We start from the raw sequence: 10,617 nt of genomic DNA, 5'->3' as shown, positions 1-10,617 counted from the left end.
ACCATTTCAACAACATTTATTTGAAATATACAAGTATATACTGTGCAAAAATTACTGGGGCATTATATTGAGACATCATAGACAATAAATTGTTTTACAGCCGTGATTCTCAAGCTATGATTGCAGCACATCTCGCAGCCATATAGCCAGGACCCACAATAACAATATATGCATCTGTTTGTTTCAACAGCTGCAAGAAGTAAAGTGCAAGTGTTGCACCAGAATTAAGTGCAAAGTCACCCCCCATCATATATGACATTTTCGTTTTTTTCTCATAGCAAAATAAATTCTATCTGTAGATTCTGTAGCCAACTAAAATTACTAAATTTTATGCTTCAACACCTTGGTGTTCCTAGGGGTCTGTAAGAAATAAATGGCCCCTTTTTCCATAAGGAAGCTAATGATCCACTTGCCATAGTATAAGTAGCCGAGTGGCAATGAATAGTCAGTTAGTGCTCCATGCACCTTGCATTAAAAATAACACGTCAGAAACATATAAATTCTAACGCCATAGATAATTAACTCTGTGAAATACATATTAATAAGCAGTAGGGTCGATAAACAGCAGTTATATGATCTATAAGTTCCCATTTTTTTTTTACCTGGTTGGTTTATAACAATACACTGATACACACCTCATTGTAGCACCACAGGATATCAATTTTTTTTTTCAAGCCTAGGTTACCTGATATATAAATTTTCTTTCAAAATAAGGCAATTTGGTTTAAAATATTGATATTTTTGCATATGTAATGCTATACTTTAAAAAAGAAAACCTTCAATCATATCAATTCTAAGACGCTGCAGTTAGTGTGGTTTTGTCACTTTTCCACAAAAATATGATGTCAGATTTTCTTCCTCTGTGCAGACGAACGGCAACTTTCCAACATGAACCTCAGCTACATTCATATTTAATGCTGTTGTGAGCCCTGGAAAAGATGCAGAATGTTGTAAACAATTAACCCTTATGTGATTAGTGATTCACAATTAGACCAACACTGTCACAGACTATGGCTCTTTTCACACGGGTGGTGCAGCCGACAGACTCGATCCGATGATCCCTGCTGAGCAGACGGATGACAGCTCCGTCTCCGCTCACTGTGCAGAGACGGAGCTGTCAGATCTCCCGCTCTCCTCTATGGGAGATCGGACAAAAACAAACCACCTGTCCGTTTTCATCTGCTCTTATCCGATCCTCCAGATGGATGGAAAATAGGGTTTCCATCTGTCTGGATCTCACAGACGGGATCAGATCGGATAGCAGCGGGTGTCAGCAGAGATGTCTTTTTTTTTTTTTGCCGGTTATTGCCAATCTTCTCCTCACGCTGACAGGGCATGAGAAGAGCCGAAAAACTGGCAAATCCACACAGGGGACATCTGCACTGACAGGGCACGAATTATCAGTAAAAGGAGAAAAATTATTTTAATTTACAAAATTTTATAACAAAACTAAGAAAAAAATTTTTCTAAAAATTTTCGTGTTTTTTTTTCTCATTTGTTGAGCAAAAATAAAAAAAAAACACTGGTGATTAAATACCACCAAAAGAAAGCTAGGTCTTAAAAAATAAATTTAGTTTGGGTATGGTGTTGCGTGACCGCGCAATGGTCATTCAAAATGTGACAGCTCCGAAAGCTGAAAATTGACTTGGCCAGTAAGGGTGCGAAAGTGCCCAGTAGGCAAGTGGTTAAAACAAGTAACAAAATGGCTAATCAAAAAGCAGGAGAGAGGGAGGATTAGGGAGGGGGTAGAACCCTGTATCTAATTCCGAGAAAACAAATTCCTAGAGAGCTTTTTTTGCTAAGAATAATTGCATCACTTCTCCAAGTAAGTTATATGGTAGAGCTGAATGATTCTGGATAAAATGAGAATCACAACTTTTTTTTGTTTAGAATAAAGCTCACGATTCTCGGCATAAACATCATGTTTTACATTATACAAAAAAAATTTTGCTAAGTTTGCAGATTTTTATATATTTTTTTAATTAACCCCAAAAAATTGAGTTTAAAAGACCGCTGTACAAATACAGTGTGACATAAAAACACACTGCAACTGCCATTTTATTCTCTAGGGTTTATGTGAAAAAAAAAATTTATATATATTATAATTTTGGGGGTTCTAAGTAATTTTCTAGCACAAAATGCTGACTTGTAAGCAACAAGTGTCAGAAAAATGCTTAGTCTTTAAGTGCCAGTTTACACCGGTGTGATGTGGGAACCCTGCGAATCCACTGCGGGTTGCTGCATCGCACCCGACTCGCAGGTGGCTCACACTGCCATATGCGAACTGCTGGGAGTGTCAATACAAAGTTAAAGACACCCCCAGTTTAGTTCGCATATCACAATGCGAACTGTCAATTCGGACAGGAATCAGATCACATAGGTGTAAACACACATGCGATTAGATTCTGGTGCAGACCAAAAAAAGGGTCCTGTGCGACTTTGGTCCGAATGCGATGCAAATTCAGCCATACAATCTGTATAGCTGAATTTGCATCGCACAGACTTTGTACGTAATTTGCAGAGCAGTGCGGTGCGAATCACATGTGAGGTCTTTGATCGCTATAGTGTGAACTGGCATTAAATGGGTTAAACTGACCTCCATTACAGACCAACTTCATCCCTTTGATCTAAAAGGACCAAATGATACATTGTTTATAGTTATCGCTCAGTGCTGAACAAGGTTGATAAACATTTGCCGAAGGTTTTTTTTTTTTTTTTTTTGACAGATGTAAGTAAGCAGAAAATGGCTCTGTACTGTACGGATCATGAATAAGATTGTGAAGGGGGGGTGAATCGAGATTGTAATTTTTTTATTTATTTTTTTAAGATTAATCGTGCAGCTCTAGCATATAGAGAATTAAAAAAGGAAAACAAATTGCAAGTTAAAATTGTGCAAGTACGCGGTCGTGCACATACGTGTACCCATATGAAATGTTTATCATTTTTCTCTTTCGTTTGACGGACACAGCGCCCCATAAATCATAACTACTGGGTTATATTGCCTCCTCCCTATGGTTAAGCAGAACATAAAAAAACCTGGCTACGCCCCACTGTTTGCACTGGAACCCCCCAGCACTATACCCACACTGCAGAGTGCACAACAGAGTCTTCCCTAACATCTGTCCTACCTTCAGGAGGGGGGTCCCCTTGCAGAGGGTGCAGCGTTGCAGAGGGCACAGGGACGATCCTGGCCATTTTCCGTTAGTCTGGCTGTTCTCCGGTTGGCGGCCATTTTTATGTAGCCCGATGTCAAGGGGGGCCATTTTCCCTTAGTCTGGCTGGTCTCCGGTTGGTGGCCATGTTTGTGTAGCCCGATGATGTCACTGGGCCATTCTCCCTTAGTCTGGGAGACACTGGAGACGACCAAAGCCTCGTGGGGATGCCAAAGCTCCTCCTCTTCCTTCTTCCTGTGCCCGGGACATATGACCAGGGATGGCGTCCATGATGGTGGGTTGGAATTCTCGGCGCTCCTCCAGTCGGTAGGGTGAATCCGTGTTATCTCTCTCTCTCTCTCTGCGAATAGGTACCCTGAGCCCTGGGGGGATCCTTTTGTGGTGCCAAAAGATTGTTTTTGTACTGCAAGGTCTTCCTTTCCTTATGGAGCCTTAGAGTCACATCTCTCCCACTGACCCCCCTCATGGAGGTGGCAGGTCCCTCTGAACCCCAGCTTCCCATGGTTGCACTGAAGGTGATCCTGCAGTCCTCAGTGTCCCGGGTGGAAGAGGCATGTAGGCAAATGCCCAGGAGGAAGCGTCCCCTTCCTTTCCCTACTCAGTCTGTCTCATCGGATTCTAAACCTAATGCTGCCGTGGACCCGGCCTGTCCAGGGGTCCTAATATCACACCCAGAACCATCCGATAGTGAGGATGATTCCTCCATAGTCACAGCAGTGAATTAAAAAAGCGCTGGTAGGAGCACTTATCACTGCAGTGCGTGAGACTTTAAAAATGGAGGATGTGGCTGATGTAGCCATGGACGTGGCTGTGTCGTTTGTAGTGCAAGGTTAAGTGTGCGTACCAAAGGTTTAGGTGCCTTATTTTGAGCGGTTTTCCTGTAAGCAATGGGAACAACCAAAATAAACCTTTGTGGACCCCAAACGTTTTGCTGTACATTACCCTTTTGAGAAGTCATTTTTAAAAAATCAGACTAGTTCACCAGTGGTGGACCCTCCTGTTTTTAGGTTGAACAAAGCAACCATGATCCCAGTAGAGGAATCAGTGTCCTTTAAGGACTCGGTTGACAGGAAAGCAGAGGCTTTGGCATGCAGCATGTTTACTATGGCTAGTTTGCCATTGCGACTAGTCTTTCCCTCAGCCCTGGTGTCTCAGACCCTAACTGAATGGGTCAAGCTTTTGCGCCAGGGCTTAGGGAGTGAGCAGGACCCCCCTGCTGATGTTGATTTAGGTGATCAGTTGGTACATGGCCTGGTGTTTATTTGTGATGCAGCTTTGCATACAGCTCCTGTACTGTCCAAACTCTGTTTCCCTTTAGAAGTGGCGATTAGGCGCGGGGGGGGTGTTGAAGGGTACCTTCCTCCCATGGTCAAGGAAAGGGAAGGAGCCTCATCGCAGACGGGAGCCCTCTTCAGCCCATAGAAAAATATTTTGTGCTTCTGGGACGGAGAATAGGGGAATTGGATCTTTTAAATCTTCCCCGGGAGGTTCCAAGCAACCTTGGTCTGGTAAGCCTAGCTAGCTTCTCCGGACCAGAAGACAAGACCCCTCGCTGGTTTCCGCCCCCCCCCCCCCCCCCCCCACAACCAGGGTGGTCCTTCCTCTCGACAAATTTTAGATGGAGTCTGTATGCAAATCGGGAGAGAGACTGAGTCTGGTGGTATCCACCTTTTTTTAGTTCTGTTTGCACAGTCCTACATGCATCTCTTAGCAGGTTCAGCTCCACAGGAGGATACCGAAGTTTGTGGCGAGATCACGGGTTTTTCTGGCAGACGTCACAGGCATCCAAGGGCCACGGTAAGGCCAGTATCATCCTCGGCTCAGGCTTCTTCCGCGGTTCCTGGGAGGAATAAATAGCAAGGATCTTCCAATGATCCTAGTGGCTGTAAACGTCCCTTGGGGGCTTCCTCTCAGAGACCAGTTGTCCCAAGGGCTAATCTACCATCCTGATTTACAGTCGCTGGTTTTAATGGCTTAGCTATTGAAAGCCAGGTACTAAGGGATAGAGGTTTGTCTGGATCAGTGATCCCTACTATGGTGAAGGTGAGGAAGTAGTCTTCCAACAAGATATACCATTGTACGTGGAAAGCGTACATTTCTTGGTGTGAGTCGTTTGGCGCTCATCCTCAAGCCTTTTCTGTGGCTCGGATCTTAACCTTTCTCCAAGGGGGCGTTGATCAGAAGTTGGCCTTGAGTACCATCAAGGGCCAGGTGTCTGCCTTGTCAATCTTTTTTTAGTGACCCCTAGCCATACACTTTTTAGTTTGTACCTTCATTCAGGGGGTTCGACATGTGGCTCCACCGGTATGGTCTCTTTTCCCGCCATGGGATTTAAATTTAGTGCTTTCGGTTCTCCAGAAACCTCCATTTGAGAATATTTGGGAGATTCCCTTGTCTACATTATCCCCAGAAGGTGACATTCTTGGTGGCTATTACCTCGGCCCGCAGGGTATCTGAGTTGCTAGCATTATCCTGTCACAGTACCTATTTGGTGGTCCATAGGGATAAAGTGGTTCTTCGTCCCGGTCTATCATTCCTGCCCAAAGTTGTCTCTGACTTCTATTTGAATGAAGACATTGTGTTGTCTTCCTTGTGTCCCAAACTGGGTCATCCCAAGGAATTTGCTTTACATACCATGGATGTGGTTCGTGCAATTTGGGTGTATCTGGCAGGTACTGAGTCTTTTCGGAGGTCAGACTCGCTTTTTGTGGTTACGGACGGACCAAGGAAAGGGCTGGCTGCTTCTTCGGCTACCATCTCCAGAAGGATCAGACAGACGGCAACTCAGGCCTATCCCATTAAAGGTCAGATTCCACCTTTCCCTGTCATGGCGCATTCTACTCGGACGCTGAGTGCTTCTTGGGCCTTCTTTCTTCCGTCATCATGCATCAATATCACAAGTTTGCAAGGCAGCCACTTGGTCATCAGTGCATACCTTCACAAAATTCTATAGGGTAGATACTTTGGCATCTGCGGATGCTTCTTTTGGCCGCATAGTTTTGCAGGCTGCACCCACCCCTCTATGGAGTTCTGATATTTCTAATACTGCTTTCTACTAAACTGATTACCTAGAGCAGAGAGGGCGGTGATAAACCAAGCTAAGGATGACCCATGGGCGTAGCCAGGTGTTTTTTGTTCCGCCTAGTCCTACTCCTGGAGGAGGCAATATAACCCAGTAGTTATGATCTATGGAGCGCCGTGGCCATGGAACTCAGAGAAATGGATTTTACGGTAAATACATAAAATTTAATTTTTTGAGACAGATGGCACTTTCTTTTAGTGGTATTTAATCACCACTGGGTTTATTTTTTGCTAAACAAATGAAAAAAAAAAAAAAAAACGGAACATTTTGAAAAAGGGAAAAAAAAAAAAAAAGCTTTTTCTTAGTTTCTGAGATAAAATTTAGCAAACAACTAATTCTTCTTCATGGATGAGGCAGCACTGATAGACCGCCTTTATGGCACTAATGGGGCTATACTGATGTGCCCTGATTATCTGTGTGACTGCTCCCCCGTCAGGATTGCTGGCATCGGCTCTCCTCATGCTGTGACAGCATGTGAGGAAAGTGCTGCTGCTAACCAGCAATTCTGTTTACAATGATTGGACACAGCTAATCACGTGGTTAGGGGCCGCTGTGATTGGCTCTTATCCATGATCTGTGATCGGCTGTGTCAGCTAAAGGCCCGTACACACGTGCAGATTGTCGGCCGAAAAGATTCGATTTTCGGCTTGTTAGTAGGATGCAGCCGACAGCGCACTTTCGGCCGAACAGAATCTGTCGTGCAAGCATTAAAATTTTTGTATCCTGACACCAGAACGGCCAATTGTTCGCCAGTCAATACAGAATTCGGCCGACAGACAGCAGATTTGTAAGACTGGGCATGCTCAGAAAAGAAAAAACACAGGGAAAGTTAACCATCGCATGACATCACTTCTGCAGTCGGCGGACAAAATTCGTGTGCAGTCTTTTGCACTTTTCGGCGGACACGACAGCACGGGGACAAAACACGGCCGATCGGTCGGCCGACGATCGGTACGTGTGTACGGGGCTTAAGGTTAAGTTGACCTTTTAGAAAATATTCCACATATTCCACATGTAATTAGGGTGGAATATGTCATATGTTCCAGCTTCTGCCCCCTCCCCCCGACAGCCCTGCTGGAATAGTTTTAGATACCTAAATTTTATCAAAGCAAACTTAATTTTATTGTGTTTTTCCTTTATGCAAACCATTGCACTCTAGCTTTTGAAACCTGCTACCATATATGCATCCTGCAAAGGCTCATTTGTATACTGTACATTAATTTTTTTTTTTTTTTTTTGCATAATATTGGAAATAAAGACAAGTGTATTTTCAGCAGCAATCTGAACTCTGTACTCTACTGTGTGAGCAATCTCCAGGTAGCAGGAACCAGAAAATACCACTATAATAGAAAAGCCACCCAGGGAGCAGGACCCAGCTGTACATTCTCTCTCCCCTCACACTATTATTTTAAAGCCTTTAAATTTTCATTAGCAGACACTAATGTTTGGTAATGTTGCTGGTTGCTGGTTGCGGTGGCATTTTTTTTATTATTTCTCTACAAGCAAAACCTCTAATGCAAAAAAAAAATGTACAATGCAATTTAACCATAAGAAAAAAATTCCTGCACTGATGGATGGAGTTTTTTCTAAAATGCTGTGCCACGAGTCAAAAAGCTGGCATTGGCAAAATGACTTGTTACTTACTGAATTTGTTCTTTTTCTCTTCCAACAGTCAGGATTTAAACGTTTTTGTTCTTCAGCCAGAGCTTTAGCTTCTATTGTGTATATTCTCCTTTCCTCGTTCTTCATCTTTTTCCACCTGTCTCCAAGTATCACACTTATGGCTCTGGAAGAGAAAGTATGTCAAAATTGACTTAGACCAGACCTTTGTTTTACATACAAACACAGCACCTTTTACAAACTGATGCATTAATAAAGTTTGGTTTACAATCACAGCTTCTCCAACTGGGACTGGAAGCTATTAGGAAGAATGCGGACCGTGTGGCTCAGGTACAAACTGCTTTCAGCTGAAATTCTAAATCAAGGTTTCTCAACCAAGGTTCCTCCAGGGGTTCCCTAAAGTAGAACTTTAGGCAAACTTTTTTTTTTTCATTTTGTATAGGGCAAGGGTGGGTTATAACCAATGTTAGATTTATTTTTCCATCTATGTCCCATTGTGGAGATTTCCCTTCACTTCCTGTCCCATAACCAAACAGGAAGTGAGAGGAAATCTGTGCAAATTATGATAATTTATTGGGGACCCCTAGGTCACCAGAACTAGTGTCCCTATTGGAAGATTTCCCCACCATTACTTTTCTGGGGACAACCCAAAAAGTGGGGTTTTCTTTTACTTTCAATAATAATGGTGGTTTTTATTTACTTTCAAGGATAGTGGTAAACAGGACAAATAGAGAAGGTGTATCTCCTTAACTGGGGCACAGACAGCAAAAAAAAAAAAAAAAAAACCTGACAGGTGTTCTAATATCTCTCCAATATATCCAAAACTGAAAGAAAAAAAGTTTTGCCTTTTAGTTATACTTTAGGCAATCAGCAATTTCTGCCTCTCCGATAAGTTCCCAATCTTTTTAGCTATAGTTGTGCTCATAAATTTACATACCCTGGCAGAATTTATGATTTCTTGGCCATTTTTCAGAGAATATGAATGATGACACAAACTTTTCTTTCACTCATGGTTAGTAAAAGGCTTCAGCCATACATTATCAATCAACTGTGTTTACTCTTTTTTAATCATGCCAAAAGAAACTACCCAAATGACCCTGATCAAAAGTTTACATACCCCAATTCTTAATACTGTGTATTGCCCTCTAACACCAATGACACCAAGAAGTATTTTGTGGTATTTGAGGATGAGGCTCTTTATCTTCTCAGATGGTAAAGCTGCCCATTCTTCCTGGCAAAAAGCCTCCAGTTCCTGTAAGTTCTTGGGCTGTCTCGCATGATTTGTATGTTTGAGATCTCCCCAGAGTGGCTCAATGATATTGAGGTCAGGAGATGGCCACTCCAAGACCTTCACTTTATTCTGCTGTAGCCAATGACAGGTCGACTTGGCCTTGTGTTTAGGATCATTATCATGTTGGGCTGTCCAAGTACGTCCCATGCGCAGCTTCCGGGCTGATGAATGCAAATTTTCCTCCAGTATTTTTTGATAACCTACTGCATTCATCTTGCCATCAATTCTGACAAATTTCCTGTGCCTTTATAGCTCACACATCCCCAAAACATCAGCAATCCACCTCTGTTTCACAGTAGGAATGGTGTAGCTTTCATCATAGGCCTTGTTGACTCCTCTCTAAATGTAGCGTTTATGGTTGTGGCCAAAAAGCTCAATTTTGGTCTCATCACTCCAAATGACTTTGTGCTAGGTTTGAGGCTTGGCTCTGTGCTGTTTGGCGTATTGCAAGCGGGAAACATTGTGGCATTTGCGTAGTAATGGCTTTCTTCTGGCGACTCGACCATGCAGCCCATCTTTCTTCAAGTGCCTCCTTATTGTGCATCTTAAAACAGCCACATCACATGTTTTCAGAGAGTCCTGTTTTTCACCTGAAGTTATTTGTGGGTTTTTCTTTGCATCTCAAACAATTTTCCTGGCAGTTGTGACTGAATTTCCAGTTGGTCTACCTGACTGTGGTTTGGTTTCAAAGAACCCCTCATTTTCCACTTCTTGATTAGAGTTTGAACACTGCTGATTGGCATTCTTAATTCTTTAGATATCTTTTTATATCCCTTTCATGTTTTATACAGTTCAACTACCTTTTCCTACAGATCCTTTGACAAGTCTTTTGCTTTCCCCATGACTCAGCATCCAGAAACGTCAGTGCAGCACTGGATGAAAGATGCAAGGGTCTGTCAGGAATCCATAAACTCATTGAAAACACACACACACACACACACACGTAGGTAAACTTTGGATCAGGGTCATTTGGGTAGTTTCTGTGGTCATCCGGATTTAAAAAGAGTAAACACAGTTAATTGATAATAAATGGCTTCAGCCAAACACTAACCATGAGTGAAAGAAGTTTTTGTGTCATCATTCATATTCTCAGAAAAATGGCCAAGAAACCATAACTTCTGCCAGGGTATGTAAACCTATGAGCACAACTGTATCTGCAAGAGGTAAATTCTTCCCAATGACTACAGGTGTAGGAAGCATTCTTCCCACGGATCATCAAACTAATTGGAGATATGACAGCAAAAAAGGGTGCACTATAATACCCAGCTTATAGGCCTGTACAATAGTCTGTCTAATCCACTTACAAACAGTGGATATAGGTAACCAGGACAGAGCTATTGATTCAAGCATTTACGCAGATCATCTTGCCTAGAGAAACACTGGATTTGTTTCACGCGATGAGGATCTTCCATCGCATAGTTCTGGTATAGAATTAAACTAATGGAACCACT

The 10,617-nt window shown here is 42.6% G+C and overlaps 1 protein-coding gene across 1 annotated transcript in view; it reads right to left on the bottom strand.

The window, feature by feature from the left end:
* Window positions 1-10,617, bottom strand: part of HBP1 (HMG-box transcription factor 1) — a 68,269-nt gene continuing 57,652 nt past the window's right edge. Inside the window, exons 10-11 of the mRNA XM_082254391.1 lie at window positions 7,900-8,041; window positions 1-929 (exon numbers count right to left, since the gene is read on the bottom strand). Coding sequence (XP_082110517.1) covers window positions 912-929; window positions 7,900-8,041 — 160 coding nt within the window. The 3' untranslated portion in view covers window positions 1-911. The remainder of the gene's footprint in view (window positions 930-7,899; window positions 8,042-10,617) is intronic.

Source organism: Pelophylax lessonae, assembly GCF_965119305.1.
Source record: "Pelophylax lessonae genome assembly, chromosome: 4".
Classification (NCBI taxonomy): Eukaryota; Metazoa; Chordata; class Amphibia; order Anura; family Ranidae; genus Pelophylax; species Pelophylax lessonae.
This window is presented reverse-complemented; position numbering and strand designations above follow the sequence as displayed.